This window comes from Lycorma delicatula, chromosome 4 (genome assembly GCF_047948215.1).
Source record: "Lycorma delicatula isolate Av1 chromosome 4, ASM4794821v1, whole genome shotgun sequence".
In the NCBI taxonomy this organism is placed as follows: Eukaryota; Metazoa; Arthropoda; class Insecta; order Hemiptera; family Fulgoridae; genus Lycorma; species Lycorma delicatula.
In genome coordinates this window covers 39,776,328-39,798,228 of record NC_134458.1, presented here as the reverse complement: position 1 = coordinate 39,798,228, position 21,901 = coordinate 39,776,328, and the positions used below count along the sequence as shown (strand labels likewise).

At 35.7% G+C, this 21,901-nt stretch overlaps 1 protein-coding gene across 1 annotated transcript in view; it reads left to right on the top strand.

Annotated features, from left to right (window-relative positions):
* The first annotated feature begins 17,129 nt into the window (after positions 1-17,129).
* LOC142323302 (protein son of sevenless-like) overlaps positions 17,130-21,901 on the top strand; it is a 177,823-nt gene continuing 173,051 nt past the window's right edge. Inside the window, exon 1 of the mRNA XM_075362767.1 lies at positions 17,130-17,508. Within this exon, the coding sequence (XP_075218882.1) occupies positions 17,395-17,508 (114 nt within the window). The 5' untranslated portion in view covers positions 17,130-17,394. The remainder of the gene's footprint in view (positions 17,509-21,901) is intronic.

Here is a 21,901-nt window from a genome sequence, read left to right as displayed (position 1 = left end):
CTCTCAACATCATCATTCATCGGATCGAAGAACATCTTTATAATTATATTATCACCGTCTTTATCAAAAACATGATGGCTAAGTTCAACAAAGTATACATAACTGGATTAATTTGAAACACATCGGCGACAAATGTCGTATACCAACCACAACATTTACCGTATTAATTAGCTCCATAACACCACCGCTACTGCTGCTGCTGTCACAACGATGTTAACACTTCAACGTCTTAACTAGTAATGAGATAAATTTACAATGTCTACAATAAAGTGGTATCAGTTACAAGTAACCTTGAAAATTTCTGTACGGTATTTATCTTGTAATTCTAAGAAACGACTACGCATTCTCAGCAGTTTAATAGCGTAAGTAATCGGTAGTAGTCCATTGTAGAAAGTGATTGAAATTGAAAAACGTTCTCATTTAAGTATATAAGGTTTATGCATGCACGAAAATCGACGTGCATTATTTTAATATGAAATATTTAACAAAAATGAATATGGTCCTGTTGATAAGTTAACAATGTAAAATGGTAGTAGCATACTGATGTGAAATATCTAACTCAAACGAATATGTGGCTTCTTTTGATTATTTTCAGTTACCCAACTCAAACGGATGTATAGCTTTCTGATAATTAATTTTTAAATATGCATCTGATGAGATTTCCTTTCTCATTGGCATTGACAACACCATGGAGACACGACAAAGACCTTATCTGCAGGCGAGTCACCTTCCGGTGCGTCGGCCACGACGACCAGGATCGTCCTCTTGTAAGTTTACCCAAACACACAGTCCTTATTTAGTTGCCCGTCATAATTAGTGGAATCAAATTTGCGGTGCTGTCGTTGTTTCTTCTCCCGAACCACCTCGACTAGAACCTCGTCTATCACCACCACCCGGTGGAGCAGCCACAACAATTGGGATCGTTCTCGAGTTACAGCTATATTTTAAGTTTAATTCATACATACAGAATAGGATGTTAAATATATTTAATTTATTAACACTTTATTTGAATTACTACCGATTATAATTTAAAATTATATACGTATGTTTTTACCTGATTATATGTATATTATAATTTTACGATTTTTTACGACATATAGAAAAAGAATCGTATAGATGGCTTGGGTCATGGTGTGGCAATGACGCTTAACGTACCAGTCTTCACACTTACCGGGCGACTGAGTTTGAAACCTACCCAGACCGGTTCTATTTTCTATTTTAAATATTATTTATTTAGTTTTGGCGCCAACCTGAGACATCACCACATTGCCGACGGCAACAGCGGTGATCCGGTACTTTAACTTTAGAAACATTTGATTAATATTTAAAGTTAAAAAAATTGAGTTGGCAACACTGACAGGGAAAAGGGAACTTTTCTCAGGGAAAAGAGACATTCAGGATGGCGCACACAAGTGGCGGATGGACGAAGCCTGCAGTCCTAATGGCCACTGATGATAAGAGGGGTAATCGCAGATGGCGGTTGGGCGGTCTCTATGTCACGTGACCAAATACTGCAAGCCTAATGTTTCGTGGCGTATTATCGCTATTTCTGTACTACTTTCGACATTATCACAAAAATGTTTAAAGTTATTTACTATTTAAAGGTATGTTTAAAATGTATTGCAAATATATTTGTTTAAAAGTATTACACTATTAATGTTTGAAGGTAAATATTTAAAGGTATCACACTATTTTCGTTTCCTTTAGAAAAATCATGAATTTTATTATATTTTTTCCTATCCGCAGCACGTTACTAAATCACCACCGTAAAGCGTTTTCTAACGCTCATCAGAAGTACGAAGGAGGTTATATATAGGATATATTTCTGAAATTATTATTTTCTCTTTTATATACTTATTTATCTCCTATTACTTTTTACTGTTACTTCATCTTTCAAAGAAAGAAAACCTGAAAACCTATTTTCCTTTGAGAAATGCAGACAAATAAATTTAGCTTCTTAAACGTTGGAATTTAATCAATTTAAACACGCAAAACTATTTTCAGTAATAATTATTTTATTTTCAGCGCGCAGCGATGAGGAATTGTAAATTCAGAGTAAAGCAACAAAAATACAAGTATAACCTTTATTAATTCCATAGACAGTTCAATTTCGAACGTTCCTGTAATCAGTTATAATGCAAACGATTCGTGAATCATATTTGACACATAAAACTCAGGCGTAACTAATCTCTCGTCAGACAATTTCTATCTCATAGATTAAGCAATAATTAAAAAACTCCTTCGTCTCCTTTTAGTTATGAATTACCGTCGATGATGTTATCTCGGTCCGTTTCATAAAGTAAATGTCAAATCTGTTTGTCTTATGTAAGTACTTTCTTTAACACTTTTTCTGAAAATCGTGTTTTATATAATTTTGAGGATTTTAAGTAGAAATTAACAACTTTAATTGAGCTCTTGGGCATTATGTATCTCTCATTTTATACTCTCAGACTTACAAAACTATTCTTAATAGTGTAATCTTGATGCTCTGTTGGGAAATTTAATTTAAACTAAATTTAGAAAGAGATTTTCAGACTAAGGAAATGTGAAAGGTTAAAATTATTTTATACACCTAAAATTAATTACTATTCCTTTAATATTTATTTATGAAGCGATAATCGACGGTAGGCAGACGGATCCAAACTCTCGTAATTAAATCACAAGAATTGGAACGAGTAGGCAGGTTTGAAAGCAGTGACAATACGTTATGGGAGTGTAAGTTATCATATACATGACAAAAGGAGTCGGTAGATCGGAATCAGTAAGTAGCAGCAAAACAAACATTTTTTTTAGATATATTTTTGGGTAAAAATCGGAACACTTTTTTATCTCGTCGAGGAATTTTTTCCTTTTCGATAAGAAGTAGTTTAAATACATTTAAGTTACACTTCTGACTCTCTGTGTTCTCCGTACTGAACAACCAGAGGGAGGTATAAAAAAAGTGAAAGAACTCAAGTGTTCTCTGTAAGCTTCATTTTAATCTTCAAATAGCCCACTTACGTTTAACTGCGTTAGAAATTACAAACGTTTAGGCCACTACGCTCCGTCTGCGTCCTGTTCAAAAATCTTGAATGTACCAAAATTTTCTCAAAAAAGGAGTAGGGTGTATCATTGGAGCTTCGGCAGATTATCGACTCCTATTTGAGTCAACGTGCGTTGTTGGTCTCGGATCTAGCATTAAAATACGAGGAACACCATTGCGCCGACCTTGCTTTGGACTCGGTCTTTTCACGACTGTTCGGCAAGGTGGACCAGATTATGGAAAGAGTAAGGGGCTCAAGCCGATGACGGGTGAGGCTCTGGGAGAACTCAACAAGTCTATTAAACGGGTGGAGGAGAAGGTTAAAAAGCATGTCTTCTTCGCCGCAGTAACTGTCGTGCCTGCGCCTAAGCGGAATAGTCCACCGCTGTCAAATCAGGCGCCGGTGTTTAAAAGTAAGCGATCTCCCACTAAAGTGCTTTCGCTAAAACCTAGTCCGGAGGCTTCGACTTTAGCGACGCAGCTACCCTGAAGAGGGTCCTGGACCCGCCAAGGGAAAAGATTCAAGTCTTCCGGGTCACTAAAACAAAAGAACATGGTGTCATCTTGGAAGTGATAAATGGACGGAAGGCGAAGCAGCTGCTGGAGGCCGACGTTCTGACAAAAAACGAGCGTAAGGGTCAGTTACTAACCGAACGGAGGCCGCATATTTAGGTATACGATATGCCAAGGACGACAAGGGTGGAGAAGCTCGAAATACTCAGGGCTGTGCACAGGTTAAATCTACAATGGAAATGTTCGTCTAGGATTTCCTTTGGGAAACCAAGATGGTCAGGCAGCTGGGGAGGAAGGAAACCCAAAGAATCTCTGGGTGTTGGAGACCTCGCAAAACATCCGGCAGGTCTTGGTGGCCGGTAAACGTCTAGTTTTCAGGTGGACATCATGTAGGGTCGTCAACCATATAAAGGTCGCTCGATGCTACAAGTTTCAGGGCTTTGGTCACACCTCTTTCCGCTGCAGAACGCAGTCGGAGGTGTGTGATCATTGTGTTCTTCCGGAATACAGAGCAGCCAGTTTCCCTACCAAGTCTACGCCTGCCAAGTACGCCGCCAAGGTGGACCGCCATTGATGAGTGACTGGGGACCCCCTGAGTTCGAGGGGGAAAAAGACCAAGTCCCGGTCTGCTCAGTAAACGACCCTCGTCGGGAACGGCGTCGCCGGACCCTATTGAGTCTGGGAAGATTAGAGGCTACGGCAGCCGCTGAGGATGCGCAATGCGCTCTTGCCAGTTCAGCCTTAGCGGCGAAGTGTGAAGAAAAAAGGTACGCCGCCTGTACCATGGTAATGAAAGGCGGCGATGTTGGACACCGGATCGGGAGTAGGCAATGCAGGGTGTATGATATTGCACGAGCGAGAGCTGTAAAAAACACAGCTTATGGCAACGCTTGAGTTGGGGGAAGGCTTTGAGGACAGACTCCACCATGTTAAACGCTTGCACCTGGGTCAGTTGAATCTGCATCATGCCCGGGCGGCCACCGTCGAAGCCATGTAGCTCCTTGAGGAGTATAACCTCGAGGTCCTCTTGGTCCAGGAGCCGTACGTGGTCGGGGGTAAGGGGTTGGCATCCATGGGGTAGATGTTATTCATTCTCGTGGGGGATGGCCGCTCTCCGAGGTCGTGATTGGCTCAGATTCATTGGGTGTCTTTTGTATGCCCCAATGTTCGGATGAGCAATTCACTGTCGTACGAGTGACGAAGGGTACGCTTGATGTCGTACTAGTGTCGGGATACTTTCAACTTGGATAGAGTATAGAAGTTTTGGAATGGACGGTCTCTCGGGTACCAGAGCGCTGGTTGCTCTGGACGCTTCATTACTCACTGAACCCATAGGCGCTGGTCTCGAACAGTTCGTAGAATCCAGGAACCTCTACTTGATTAATGATGCAGAACTACTGTCAACTTTCTCTTTCGACTTAACTTTGGTGACGGTGACTTGCTGCGAAGTACAAGTAGTTGGGCTCTCTGGTCTGAGGCCAGTGTGAGCGATCATAGGCTTATAACCTATGAGATCGTTAACGGAGGCGGTCTAAGAGCTCCAGATTCGGGACGCTATAACCTAAGGGGCCTGGATCAGCACCGGCTGCGACGCGAGTGCGCGGCTGCCTTGCAGGAGTTGGGATAGCGCATGGAGCACAGAGAGGAGGTGGAATTGATGGCTGAACAATTCAGCCGAGCCATCAACACTGGCTGCGATAATGTCTTACGGCGGCCTCGGCCAATGGACAGACCCTTAGGTAGTGGCCAGTCCGCTGATCGGGGAGTTCCTGGAGCCATCATGACCACTGCTTCCGGGGAGCCGTCTGTTAAACGCAGGCGGAAAACCGGGAAAAAGTGGTGGTCCTCTGACATTGGAGTGCTGCGCGCAAGAGTTAGGTCCTCTAGAAAAAGATACAGCGTTGCCCTCTAACGGGGATTATCGGCAAGTTACTTGAAAGGCTGCTTATGGAACGGCTCTGGGAAAGCATTGAGGTGAACTGTTTACTAAATCTAGGCCAGTATGGCTTCACAAAAGGGGTTGGCACCGAGGATTGCATCTTAAATGCTCTTGCCGAGGTGGAAAGCGCCGACTGTAAATATGTTTTGGCAAATTTTATAAACATACACACAGTATTTCCTTCCTTGCATTGGAGTTCCGTCCTCTATGAGTTGAAACGCCGCAATGTTCCCGTAGGCCTGCAAGCCGTGGTACGTGACTACTTGACTAACTGTACGGCTCTGTTTAAGGATGCGCACTGACTATATAGTAGTTGTGAAAAATTCCGTTACCAGGGGAAGCCCGCAGGGTTCCGTTCTCGATCCCCTGCTGTGGAACCTGGTATTCGACGGATTTCTGGGATTGACATTTTCAGAAGGGGCACGGCCCAGGCTTTCGACGATGACTGTCTGCTTTTAGTTCGTGGCAATTTACGACCACAGCTAGAAGACCGAGCGCAAGCGACCTTGTAAAACGCAGAGGGCTGGATGGACATTCAAAATTTGAAATTTTCTGTGCCCAAGACGAAGTTTATACTTCTCAAGGGTGCAAACAAATTATCGTGCAGTCGTACCCCCCATATTAAATATAAAGGCTGTTTAATCAGCCGAGTTAGAGTTCATAAGTATCTAGGTGTTTTGTTTGATAAAATGTTGCTGTTTAGCAACCACATTAGGCAAGTAGCGGCGGACGCCGTCACAGTAATGCAAAAATTTAGGAGGATTGTTCCGAAAGACTATGGGTTGTCGGGCCGTCAAATGTACATGGTATACCGAGGTTTTTTTCGAAAGCATGACCTCATACGCGGCGCCTGTTTGGTCGCATAGGTTGATATGAATAGAGTACCTCTTTAAAATGTATGGGGTGCCAACGCAGAGCTTTAATTATATGTACTGGTGTATTTAAAACAACCTCCTACGAGGCTACCACCGTATCGGGAAAGGTTCTCCCAATCGATTTAGTGGGTAAAGTTCGGGCAGCCATGTGGCGATTGCGAAAGGGTCGGGAGGCCGAGGTATTTTGGGATGCGGTTTCGAGCCGGGCCCGAACCTGAGCGAAACGGTGATTACAATGCAGCGGATCTAAATTTCGTTCAGTTGTCTATCTCCCGCTTGCGCAAGAGATTGCAGAGCCTCGCGATGAAAGCAAGGTATCTGGATTGGGACACCACGACTAAGGGAAGATCGTTGTATAAGTTTGTACAGGATCTTGGGGGATGGTAACCCTTGAGCTTGTTTTTAAGGGCAACGGGTACCCGGGTTCTCACCAACCATGTTAATTTAAACCACTATCTGTTTCGGTTTTCTTCTCAGTTGATGAGCTGTGCGTCTGCGGGGAAGTCCAGTCAAATGAACACCTGATGTATGACCGCCCTGTTCTTGGGGACGCCAGAGACCGGGCTACCCTGGAACTTAGAGGTCAAGGGTAAAAACCCACCGGGTTGGTCTAGTGGTTAACGCGTCTTCCCAAATCAGCTGATTTGGAAGTCGAAAGTTACAGCGTTCAAGTCCTAGTAAAGCCAGATATTTTTACATGGATTTGAATACTAGATCGTGGATACCGGTGTTCTTTGGTGGTTGGGTTTCAATTAACCACACATCTCAGGAATGGTCGAACTGAGAATGTACAAGACTAACACTTCATTTACACTCATACATATCATCCTCATTCATCCTCTGAAGAATTATCTAAACGGTAGTTACCGGAGGCTAAACAGGAAAAAAGAAGAAGAAAGAAGAAGAAGAGGTCAAGGGTAAAATTGGCCACTCACAAGCGGCGAATCAATGTGGCGACAGCCGGATTGTAGGACCGTGTGGGAGTTCCTTGATGCGGTTGGTTTGATCAACCGACATAAGTAGTTTACCTAAGGGAACCGCATTGCTGTGAGAAGCTAACCTAGAGATATATATATGGCTGACCACCAGCCAATTAAGCCTCCAAGCTCTTTAACATGGTGGACAGGTACTTGCTGGCAATCAGCGACCTAGGCGTGGCAGCGAAGTGCTGTCTAGACGAAGTAAATTTTAATTTATGGATGTCATATATATTTTAAATAGTTGACGGGGTCCGCCTACTTAGCAAATATATGACAAGTGAGTGTTTGGGACACTTAAGTCCGTGGTGTATGGCACCGCGCTTATCCGCTCACGCTGTTAGATAAGCTCTAGGAGCAATTTAGGATAATGATCGCTAAACTGTTTTGAGGCTCAGTTGTTGTTTGTGACAATTACATTCGGTCTTATGCTTTAGGGCAACCGAATGGGGTGGTGGCGGGAGAAATGCTAAGCAAACCAAACTATCACCTGATGAAGATATTTCTGAATCAGATGAGGAATTGGAATCCTTAACTAATTTCATCTTTTTCTGAGGCTTTTTTGTATGTTTTTTCGCACTAATTTTTTGAAATGACTGTCCTAAATTTTTTATAACTTTTCTAACGTGTCCTACAGCTTTTATGGTCTTTTGTTTATTTTCTTTCTGCTCTTTAATTGCTTTTTTTTTGCTGTGTCTATTGCAAACACTGTTTTTCCTGGATTTCTTTTTTGCTTTCTCTTTTTATGCTCTTCATTTGAAGGGTATGGTTGAACTTCTTCATGTGTGACACATGTCTTCGCTTCATGATTATTGTCGGGTGTTTTACAAATACCACCAGAAAATCCAGGTACCAAATTAGTAACTGTTGTAATTGAAGTTGAAACAGAACAGCGAACCAAAGAAACTGCTGATCCAGTGCTAAAAGATACAGATTGCTCAGGAGCTGAAGAAGAAGAAGAGCTATAGGCTAAAGAAGTTTAACACCCAGTTTCCTCAGAAGTAGAAGAGCAAGGGACTGAAGAATTAGAAGAACAAAGGTCTGAAGAAGTAAAAGATGCAGGGTACACTTCCTTAATATTTTCAAAAAGTAGTTCAACATTATTCTTGTTGAAGTTTGTAATTCGGATTAATCTTGTGGCTTCTGGCTTCCGGATAGATAGTTGTTCTGCATGCCTTTTCAGAAAGCCTGTCATCCATTCTTCCCCTGCAATCTCATCTTTCTCCCATGTGTAAAGTACATTTTATTATTAGCTTTCGCAAATTTAAAAACTAAAATTCTTACTCCCTTTTTTGTTAAACCGTATTGCATTTTAGCAACATTCTCAATAAAAGTGACAAGGCCTCCTCTTCAGTAGAAAACACTTAGTTAACTGCATAATTGACTGAATACTGATACTCAACATTTCCTATATTTTTTAAAGTTTGTTTAATGTCTGATTAGCTTGACTACTAATTTTATATACCTTTACTGCTTCTCGGTATGTCATTTTCTTCCCTGAATTACACGTACTGATAGCCTTAAGTCTTTTTTTTTTTTTGTAATTTTCTCCATCCGCTTCATTCCTACTTTGCTTCTCGGCATGTTTGAATCCAATCTGAATACCTAAAACAAAAATAAAATATTATGTTGTAACATCTTGTACCGTGAACCACCGGCCCGAGGTACATGACTGTAGCTGGCTCCAAGGTACACGACAGTCCCTAACAAGTTGCCTTGATCAAACTATTTAACCGATGAACAAAACAAAGTAACTATTTGACTACCGAAAAGCAGGCTGTGTACGTGTTTTGCAACTAAAAATCCTTGCGTGTAAACTAAAGCGAGATTTTCATACAATTCCAATCTTTAGAATTGACCTGCAACACTCAAAAACAAATTTACTGCTACTCACACAAAACACAACAGACGCTAGTTTCCCCACACTGTGCCGACTGCGTACATCGTAACGAAGGAGAGGGTTACTCAAGATCCCGATAAGTAGCAGCATAATCCAGAAACTCGAAATGGCTCAAGGTACACCATGGTCTTGGTACAACATCCTCCCCTATTAAAAAAGATCTTAATTTTCTAAAATTGCTCGATGCTGAAAATTTACTCTCTGAAAAATATACGTTCAATGAATCTAACTAATATGTGTCTTTCAGTAGTTTAAGTTCCTTCTAAAATATTTATTCTTCATCGGCTCCCAATTAATATGTATCCGATTTTTGGTCCAATAAATCTGTTTAGATTTTGCAACGTTAACCTTAAGGAAATACTCTCTTCGGGTAAAAGAAGCGCTGATATCACAATCCACCGCAAGATGAAATCATTTATTACGACAATTTTATACGTATATCGGAAGGTACAATTTCTTATCGTTCACAGGTGACTTAAAGAAAATGTTTTTCCGGCCAGATATCAGATCTTCCCTCCCGGCCGTAGCGTTTCGATTAAATATTTTCTTTGTCTCTGTTATCCTATACCTTTAAAAACTATCAGAACTGCGTGTAACCGAACCGAATCTTCGAGCGATATATTGCTGTATCTTCCACGTGTACTGCGAATACTTTTTCGTATCGTATCATTTTCTTCAGAGATTTAATGTTCTTGTACTACTCTTTCATAAGAAGGAGTGCTGTCGCTTTCTCATTTTTATCCTGAAGGAGGACGATTTTCAATTCTAATTTTAGATTAATTTATAAACAATTTTCAATCGACAGGGTGCTATCCCGAAACAATTACTATAGTTTTTTTTACTTATGCAGTAGGAATAAAACGCCATCAACTGTTGGAGAGTTTACATGAAACACAGTATTCACTAACGAAAATGAGGTAAATCCACTATGAAACTAAGAAAGAGTTTCTTTCTTAACGACCTCATTAATAAAAGTAACAACTACACTTAGAAGCAAATTAATCATAATTAATGTATGATGCCATAACCGAATCGAATTACATTACGAAATAAATATTAAGCTAATTCGAGGTACGAAAATAGCAGGTTTTGTATTTCATTTCGAGTTGAGATATAAATAAATAATCAATACACTAGTAACAAGATCACTCACACATTAAAAGGTTATAGCATAAAAAGTAAATTGCTTTAAAAGAACACATAAAGAAAAACTTGTATGTGTATATATATATATATTTTAAATTTTACAGGTCTGTCAAAGAAAAATGAAGCCCCATTAAGATTAATTCTGAGCTCATATTCAGAATCAGCGCCAAAAATGACTACTATTTTCTACTAAAATCATCCGTTTAGAAAAATATGTCTGTTAATCAATATTAGCTTTTAAGCAGTAGTATGTTTTCTCTCATAACATCATTCATGTCGCCTTATTATATAGAAGAATAAGATTTTAATAAAAACATGCTTAATTCTACAGTTCTACCAGGCCGATTTGAACTATTTTTATATTGTTCAAAACTTTTTCTCGAGTATTTTTTTCAGAAATTATTAAGTGTCGATTTTCTAGAACAAAATCTATACCTTTTCGATAAAGATTGAAGATACCGCATCGGGATTCTTGTAGATGCTTTGTTGTCCCCATTCGTGAAGTTAAATGACCTTGATATATAATACGCATCTACTCCTTCCCGCGTAGATCACTCTCGTTACCGAAGATAGGTATTCGGACTATAACTTTTTCACTTGAGTAATGCGTTTCGATTTTTCAATCTCTTCTACAAATATCGCCGCTAAAATGATTATATGATTTTAAGAAATTATCTCACCTATACGACGGTATGATTAAATTTAATAAAGTTCTAAATATTTTTTTTTGCACAAAAATTATAAGAACGAATGTTTTACAAGCTTTTTATGTTATCATTTTTCGATAAAGGAAGTGGTTTACAATTAAATGACAAAAAAATGTAGAAAAGCACTTTTAACTAAAATTTTTATAAATAGAGACTTTTCAATCGCTAATGCAATACGATTACAAGCACAATAAAGAATTCTAATCGACAGGATCATTTAGCTTAGGTATTATTCTTGAAACTTCTGTGATATATATATATATATAAATTAAAATGTATGAATTTAAAATTACTTGTTTTTTGTTATTATTAAAAGGAATATTTTTTTACTGTACTTTACCTTGAAATTAGGACATAAAACATTTCTCATTTTACAGGGAATTTAATCCTATTTAATATGTATACCTAGCGGTTGTATATTAACATGCGATTCGTTGAATATTTATTCTACTCAGTGTTTCATGAAGAAACAGAAATAATTTCATGATTTGGTCTACCAGCAAAATTAAAGAAAAGATTGATACAAACATAAATTCGGAAAGGCTTCATTTTCTAGTTTCGGCTACCGAAAACTTTTTCCCTGATTTCTACTCCGAAGGTAAATTAAGACTACTGAAATTCTGGAAAACCAATTTATGAGATGAAATTGGTGGTTATTTATGACCTACAAATTTAAACAAATTGAATATCAGAACTGTATCTTCGTAAGTTTCCGAAAAACGTTTTGAAAAACACAAAGAATGCAGTCTAAAAAACACACTTTTTTTAGATTCGGTTTAAATTTACTTTGTTAAGTTGCCGATGGATTAATAAAAATTTACAAATAATTAAATTCTGAAAAAGTTAATGTAAGAAAATAATTAATAGTTTTAAGAATTTCAACTGTTATTTAAGTCAATGCAGACCAAAGCGTTACGGAAAATGTTAAAGATTTTAAATTAAACTTAACATTTTTTTTATATGTTGTTGAAAAAGTGAAGAAAAAATTAACTATTGAAAATGAATTAAAATTTAAAAACAGTAACGTATTAAAAGTTATATAATTGTTCAAATGTTCTCCTTCATTCTTCACACAACGCTCGGCTAAACTTCTTCCGATGGCTGGCTTTCTTTGTACTCGTCGTTTCAGGTTTGTTTTATACGACTTTAGTGGCAGTTATAAATTCTTACTGCTAATTATTTCCTCATAAAAGCCAAATTTTTTCGTATACTAAATTTTTCATATGTCCCAACAGGTAGTAATCTGGTGACTCAAGGTCAGTTGATTGACCCACCGGCGCACTAATCCGATCGTTTAAATAAATTATATTCAATTAACTTTTCCACAAAATTATAAAGGTGCCTCATCATGTTGGAAAACTATTCTCCGTTTTGGGAGAAGGACATCTAAAACAGGTAGTAAATTATTTTACAAAAAATTTAGCGATAAAAGACGTTCATAGAAAATGGAATGTTTTATAATTTTGTCGCTGATAAACCACACCGAACATTAACATGAAAACTATGCTAAGAGTGAAAGTTCAAAGAAATTTTATGATACTGGAAAAATTTGTATCACAAAATGGGAAAACAATCGAAAACGGCTCGCAAGATTTACAAGTCTAAGAATGAAATAATTGTACTGAACGAACACATACATTTTTATGTCCGAGTGTAATTTCAAGTTATAATGCGGAAACGGGAGTGTAGACATATGCGATCGATTACCGAGCAGATCTTTTCTGAAGACTGAGAAATTGACTCTACGTAACGTTTCTTACATCTTTCTGATACCGCAGCTAGAAGACGGAGTGTAGGCAGCTTTGTCAACCGCAGAGGGCTGGATGGACATTCAAATTTAATGATTTCTGTACCTAAGACGAAGTTTATGCTTCTCAAGGGTGCAGACAAATTAACATACAGTCGTAACCAGTCGAAATTATCATAAAGGCTGTGTAATCAGTCGTGTTCGAGTTCATAAGTACCTAGATGTTTTGTATGATGAGAAGTTGCTGTTTAGCAACCACATTAGGCAAGTAGCGGCAGACGTCATCTCTGTGATGCACAAGCTTAGGAGGATTGCTCGAAAGGATTACGGACTGACGGGCCGTCATTTATACATGGTGTACCGAGGTTCTTCGAACGTATGACCTCTTACGCGGCGTCCCTTTGGGCGCATATGTTGGAAAGAAATCGAGGACTTATTCAAAATTTAAGGAGTGCCCAGCGCAGAGCCTTAATTGTATGCACTGGTGTTTTTAAAACAACTTCCTACGAGGCTACTACTGTACTGGGAAAGGCTCTCCCAATCGAATTAGTGGTGAAAGTTCGGGCGGCCATGTGGAAATTGCGAAGAGGCAGGGAGGCCGAGGTATTTGGGATGCGGTTTCGAGCCGGGCCTGTACCGGAGCGGAACAGTTGCCCATCTCCCGCCTGCGGAGGAGGCTTTAAGCTGTGCGTCTGCGGGGAGGTTCAATCGAACGACGAACACATGAAGTTCGATTGCCCAGCTCTTGCAAGGGGGGGTGGCAGAATTCAGGCCATCCTGGAACTTAGAGGTCAAGGGGAAAATTGGCCACTCACAAGTGGTGAGTCAATATGGCGAGAGCCGCGTTGTCGGACCGTGTGGGAGTTCCTTGATGCGGTTGATTTGTTCAACCGACATCAATAGTTTACCTAAGGGAAAAGACTCCTACCGCGCTGCTGTAGGAAGCTAACCGAGATCTATGGCTGGCTACCAGCCAGATTAAGGCTTCAAGCGCTTTAATGGTGGATAGGTACTTGCTGGCATTCAGCGGCCTAGGCGTGGGAGAGAATTGCTGTCTTTGACGAGATAAATTAATTGTTGATAGTCATATATGTTTTAGTAGTTGACGGGATGCACCTACCCATTTTAGTAAATATATGACAAGTGGGTGGTGGGACACGCAAGCGAGTGGTGTATGGTACTACGCTTATTCCGCTCACGCATTTAGGTTAGCTCCAGGAGCTAGTTAGGACATTGGTCGCTAAACTATTTCGTGGCTCAGTAACCGTTTGTGGCACAGACATTCGGTCTTATGCTTTAGGGCGACCGAATGGGGTGGTGGCGGGAGAAATGCCAAGCAAACCAAACATCTTTCTGATCCTTCCAGCAAAAATAGTCGGATTTCTTTACCGTAAAAACACAACTAGTACTTAAAAAGGTGATAGGATATTTTTGTTCGATAATATCCGAACGCTTGAGTATATGGTCAAGTAAAATACTAATTCTTTTAACTTAAAATGTCTACGATCATCATCATCGTGCAAGTAACAAGCACAATCAACGTGAAAAATTAAACAGTTCTTCGTTTCTGAACAATATACCGATGGACGACACTGAATAATTACCACAAGCTCGATTAAAAGATAAAACCCAATTCGGACTAATAATAATCTGCAAAAACTAAAACGCTTTAATTTGAAGGAAAAACGGGGAATTCGACTGATTTCCTGTCACGGAAAAGAAGCTGCAGTTCATTAAATCCGTGAATCGAATTGACAGAAGAAATTATGAAGAATTCTTTATCAAATTAAAACTGAACACGCCAGAAGTGAGGCGGCACTGTACAGACTGAGAACGGTTGGCAGCCCTCGATGTGCTCCGAAACAGTCGTTATCAGATCATACGCAGCCTCCAGATAAAACAATTTTAAAGAAAGAAGGACTTTGCTGATGATACTCCGACAGCAATCGACTGGTTGCGCTCGTTAGACATTTAAGTGCTACACCTACAACATCGGGAGTACTAGTTCTTTTGCTTTCATTTGTACCGTAGTTTTATTGGCAGTAATGCTGTTACACCGTCTGACTTAAATAGCTTGATCTGTATAATTAACCGACTGCTGTTCTGCAGAAGTGTCAAAAACTAAATAAATAAATATATATACCTTGTTTTAATTTAATATATTTATTATTTTCACAGCTTACTGTGGACTACAAACCCTTCTCTGTTTTATTTATTAATTTTATATTTTTTAATGTTCTGTACAAGGTTATACCATGGGTTTCCTTGCTCCTTCTAGGCAAACGCTCGGTCACTTCCTTTCATCCATGGAATAGTATAGCTTACCTACCCGTTCCTGATGTGATTTGTGTTGTGTATTAGTACGTACCAATCAGAATAATATATATAATATATGTGTAATACAGGCATGGTCAGCACTACTCGTTGCAACACACAGATTGTAATCGAGCCATAGGAAATTGGGATAAAATTGGTAAAACCCTATCGCATCTCGGAGATTTGATTCGAAAGGGTAACTTCGGATTTAAAATCCTATATTAAGCCGAAAATTACTCGCCAAGAAAAAATCTAAGTATATAATAAAAAATAATAATATAACTTTTATTATATTAATAAATAAAAGATAAAAATATATACAGAATCGACAAAAATTAATTTTATAACTAGGTTAAGTTCATCTTACGTTTGGGAATATAAGATGTTTGAAATACTTTCGGTGAAGGATAAGTATGGAAATGGAATGATGATGTTTTCAAAGAATAAAGAAAATAACTCTGCCTACCGTTCTTTACTTTCAGCTATCGGAAAAATGGTATGTATAAAATTGTTTAGAAAGAAAGTAGAAGAACTATGTATACACAATAACATACAGACAACTACATCTCCAAAGTAATGAACCAAAAAGACTTCGATAAAGTTTCACTTGATCCACGAACTTTCGCTTATTTCTTTTAGACTTAATAAATGAAAAAAACTAAATACTCAAATCGGAATGTTACGAGTACTTTAAAACGAAAGTAGACAACCGTTGTTTTAGCAAAAAAATAAATAAAAACCAAGTCTTTACTCAAATGAAAGGTAAAATAATCGATTAACAATAAATAAGTTTAAATGTTCTATAATAGTCTTATTTCAGTGTAAAATAAATTGTGCCTATACCGATTTTTAATCGTGATATCCCTGGATTTATTCTGTATACGAAGCTTCGGGAAAGAAGCGTATAAATGTTCTACATGTCACAAAGAAAAATATTCCTCATATATACATATTTCACGTTAAACCAGTAAATTCTAGGCGAATTCAACTCATTTTCAAACTCAAAATCTGTACCGCTGGGGCAATACCTTGTAAAAAGAATGACGACCGGATTCAACTTTTCAAATAAACGGCTAGATGGATGACACATTTTTTATATACAGTTTTTATGATTTTTTATCGTAAAAAGTTTACTTTTTATAAAAAAAAATCAATTTTTTACAGAAGTCGATTTAACGCTATGAAACAGATAATATTTCAAGATAAAACTGTTGTAATAACAAATCTTTAAATAATCTAATAAATTTATTCGGATCAGAACTTATTTATGTTTTATAAATCACGTCGGAAACAAAGGCTATCCCTCGGATAACGAGAGTGGACTGCTCCGAAGTTTGTCTGGGTCGATCAAGGGAAAACGTGAAAAAAATATTTCATTAAAGCAGCATTACAGTAATGCGTATTGTAATTCGGTTAAGTAGGTGTAATCCTAAAAGCTATAAAAATATCGTTTTTTATATTTTTGGAGGTGAGATGTTACATAATCGTATAGTTGTTAGCATTATTTCGTTATTCATGGGAAATTAGTCGCTTTACTGCGTTACCAGTGGGGGTTAATCAAAATTTAATGATGTAGTCTATTTTTGTCCATATCTCGGCTTCCTAGCAACCGGTAACTAGAGAAAGAGAGTTAGTTGTTAGGTATGAACATATTCTGATTATTTATTTTTTTTTATTAATTGCGCAATATAAAGTATAATGAAAATGCCAGTTGAAACATTTTATTAAAAAAAGTATCGTACTGTAAATATTGTTTTGCCGTTCTTCTTTTAGCGTGTTTACATTTAGGTATTCTATAGGTATTGAACTTATCGGTATCAATTTATACACTTATAATACTGCATCATGTCGTTTGTTGCTACCTTACATACGGATCTATATTTTTGAAGAGTGGAGGGAAAATTCGTGAGTGAGAGAACGGTAAATTACCCTCACACCTTCTGAGCGCCTTTCATCTCATTCCTGGACCATGCGCATGCGTGCTTGATTCGGTTTCGAGTACGATGTGTAGTAGGAAGGTGGTGGTTTCATAGGAAAGTTAGGATTTAGTTTTATTTAATCGTTATTGTAGTGCTGACAATTTGATGTTAATATTGCTAAGTGTTATTATTTTTGGCTTTCCTTGTCTTATATTATTTGTTAATGTGAATAGATAGATATTTTCTTGTAATCTTGTCTGTAATCAATATGGCGGCTGTTAAGAATTGCTATGTCTATCAACACACATAAAAAGGTTTTTAACAGTTTTCTCGATGTTAACTATGTTTTCAAATCCTTCGTCAAACTCAGATTCCTATAATTATGATTTTGAGAAGGAAGAAAATGCTGTCAAATGGAAGGGAGTATTCGTAAATTCCTTGCGCAAGGTAATGGTTCTTGATTGGCATTTACTTGGGTTAGTGTGTTAACTGTAATTTGAGCATTGTGATTACATAGTTGTTATGTGTTTATCGATTCTAGATACATATTATGTTGTTGTTTTTCTGTAGGTTTTGTATGTTGTTTTGAACAATTTTTTTAGGAATTGGGGATTCTGGTCTTCTAACATAATTTTGTGTATGAATAAATTAACCTAATGAACACATTATATTGGCCAAAGTTGTTATTGAATTAAAAATTGGCACAACAGACCAAGTAAAGTTTTGTAAAATTGCTTTTATATTTTTTTTTTCAGTTTTTAAAGGTTAGTGTAATTTGCTTATAAAGTCATTTCGGTTATTAATAGAATTTGTTTGTCTTGATTGTTACAAATACAGTCAGAAGTAACTAGGTTTTCATTTCATATTTATTTGATTTCATTAATATTTTTTATCAACAACCGTTTTTAAAAAGTAAATATTTTAATTTTTAGGTTAGGTGTTAATTGAGATTGATTCAAAAATTGAATTATCCAATAAGATTTTTTTAATTTGCCAAAGGTAAAAATTAAAGTGTTAATATTTTCTGTTGTAAAAGTAAGGACAGGGAAGTACATCCCAAAATTTAGTGTGATTTACCTATTAATTTATATTCAAGTTCAATAGTGCTGCACAACCACAATATTCTTAGCTTATGTAATATATTTCTGTGGTTTTTGCTGCAACATAAATTCTGTTATCAGTGTCATTAGTTTTCTGTTTTCATTATTTGTCTAGTAGATTATTTTCTGTGATTTTAGTTCATGTTGGTGAATTATAACTGTTGTGGTTGCTTAAAAAAAAAAAACAAAATATTGTCTTAAAAGCTGGTGAAGCTTTTATCGAATGAAATTTGCCCTGTATAATAATAAATATAATGATTTTTTTTTTCTATTATGGGTTTGGATGTGCCAGTACATCTACATTAGTGTTTCTGTTTGTTTACACAAGCACACTATTAATAAACATCCCAAAATTTTTTGATTACAAAAAATAAAAACTGAATGTTATATAATGTTTCTTCATTGTGGTTTAAGATTAAGTAAAGTTTATTTTGATATTATCTTAATGAAAGTAATTAAAAAACTAAGTTTGATTTCTAGAGGCTTTAACTGTTAACAATATCTATGATTTTTTGATGAGTAAATTACGTGTAACAAATAACTTTAATATAGTGAATTTATTAAATGTTTTCCGTTATTTGACAAAAAAATTAGAATTTCTTTAAAAAGGTACTTTACTGTTTTTTGTGTGCTTTTAAAAATTCAAATTTTTCTGTTTTCAAATCAATGGATCATTGTTACTTGAAATTCTATCATAACAAAATAAAATAATCAAATATGTTATTAGATTTTCACAAAATTTATTTAAAAAATGACCAGCTGTTTCAGTTTACAGTACCTTCCTCAGGCGTTATAATACATATGTTGCATTCTGTACGTAACAGAATTTATTACGAGTGGTCATTTCATAATAAGTAACATTATTTTCTGATTAAGCTATTAAGTACCTTATTTTCTTTTCTTATGCAATCTTTATTATATGTAACTATAAGTAGGCTTATGTAAGAAATTTTTAATTCTTTTAGTATTATTTATATATAAATAAATGAAATACAACCATACCAACAATCTTTTAATATGGTTTTGATTTTTGTTGCCTTTTAATTTGAGCTATCCATTTTACTTATTTTCTCGATATATATTATTGAACAGATTAGGCAGCAGATAATGAGGAATTGACTAGGTTATATTGTCAGTGTCCTTGACTTTGAAACATTGTGAATAAACTATCTTAGAATTGTATAGATCTGATTTCTTATATTTGAGTATTTAAGCTTATTTCGGTCCATACTTTAGGTCGTCAGTCCATTTACAGAGTATAATCTATAATGGATATGCATAATTCTTAGGTTATTTTTCATTATCATACATGATTTAGTAATGAGTAATACTTGATTAGTTATACCATATGTTAAATAAAATACACATTTTGTAGAAGAACACTAGTTGAATTATTTTTTCAATCCAACCTGTAATAAGGCCTGATGTTCTATAAATTAACGGTTAATTTGTTCAATCCCATTATTAGCTGTAATTTTAGTTTTGCTGAAATATTACTTTAATTTCTGTATACTGTTTATATATAGAAACACAATCTCTTAAACTGTGGAAACATTATTAACCCAATCTCTCTGAACTTGGAATCTTCTTTTGAAAAACAGGAGTACTGTATAAAAGATTAGTTACTGTACTGATTAGTAATGTATAAAAGATTAGTCATTTTTTAGTATAAGAGAAGAAATAGATTTTAGTGAAAATAGAATATTGAGAAATAGCTTTTTTCATGATGTATTGTAACTTGTTTGGCATCTGCATATAGTTATTAAAATAACAGATTGATGAATTATTTGTCTCTTTGTATTTCTTGATGTTTGATTTCAATAAACTTGTTTTATTTCTTTGTTATATTTGTGTCATTTACTTTAGAACATCCATTTCATTTGTGGTTCAGATATTTGATAGTACTGGGCTAATAAATAAGTGGATTTATATAAAGGTTTTATACCTTGATTGATAAAAGAACAAGGAATTTCTGTAATTAGTATTCATTAAATCTGAAGCTTTTAGAAAAAATGCGTTAAAGTAAAAAGCAATGTGCAATGTTTAAAAAATACAATTTAAACATAAATTTATATTATACTTTTTAATATTTATATATTTAAATATAATTTAAACTAAACAGCTTTAGTTTTAAATTATAAAATTAAAATTAGATTGTTTTATATTTTGCTTATGTAGGACCATTTTTTAATATGGCTTTTTCCACGTACTAATTTCAGTGTTTGTAATAAATTTTACTGTTAATCACAGCGATTCTGTTTTAGGTATTTTTATCACAATATCACTTGCATTTTTTTAATTTTTATATATTTTAGTTTAATCTTCCTTTTACTTCCTCTTCTACTTCTGAATGAAAGATAAAAACTTGTGTAAAGCAATTAGTCTCTATTCATAATCTCTGGTTTCCATGTACTCGCATTTTACATTTTGATCATTGGGACGTTTTGTTCAGTCTTTGTTTAATTTAAAAAAAAAACAAACTTAAGGAAATATATTAATTTAAAAAATTTAAACTGGAGTATTTCCACTGTAATGGGAAAAAGTTTTCCTTCATTTTTATTCAGAAAATGCCAATAGCATTCATAATTCCTATGGGCATATTCTTTATTCCTAGTTGCTCTTCGAACAACTCATTTGTTCTTATGAGTGGTATTGCCTACTGGGTAGATAGATATAGTTGTGAATAAAAAATACAATTTTTATGTTTAACAGCAATTGAAAAACAGTAACATCATTATTCTGAAATTAGTTTCAGCTAATAAAATTAGCTAATTAGAAATTAGTGGATAGCTAGTGTAGATTCCTACGTTTTACAGTTTATAATGCAACCATTTTAACAAAAGTTTATTGTATAGTAAATCACTGCACCAAGCCAGCATATGTATATTGCAGTGTATATTAAAAGGTGTGCTTGCTAGGCATATGTTGCTGTTATTAAAATGCCAACTTGTTTTTAATCAAACTGAATGAACAGGATGGTTTCTTTAAAGTTCATTTGCAATTGAATATTTTATGTATTGATTTGTAATTTTTGATTTTATTTACTTAGGACATGAAATTATTTGATAAAGATCATCATTAGCTAATTACAAATTAGTGGATAGCTAGTGTAGATTCCTACGTGTTGCAGTTTATAATGCAACCATTTTAACAAAAGTTTATTGTATAGTAAATCACTGCACCAAGCCAGCATATGTATATTGCAGTGTATATTAAAAGGTGTGCTTGCTAGGCATATGTTGCTGTTATTAAAATGCCAACTTGTTTTTAATCAAACTGAATGAACAGGATGGTTTCTTTAAAGTTCATTTTCAATTGAATATTTTATGTATTGATTTGTAATTTTTGATTTTATTTACTAAGGACATGAAATTATTTGATAAAGATCATCAGAACTGAACTGATTTTTTTTTCTGCTGGATTGGTGTTAATACAACTTTACTGTGATATAGTTTAAACCAGTGATTGTACGACGTATTTTATAAAATTATAATTAATGCGGTAGACTATCATAAATGTAAAATGTAGACTTTCAAAAATTTTTTTTTCATTGTTTATTTCATTTTGTATTTATTTTACTTCATATCAGTTTTGTTTTATTAATTGATGTATCTTAGTGAAATGTAAAAAAGTCTTTTGTCATGAATGCGATTTTCATTACACTAAAAGTGATAGTTGTAAGTAAACTTCTATATAGATAATTGGAGCAAGAAGATAGTCTATAACTTTATTTTACATTG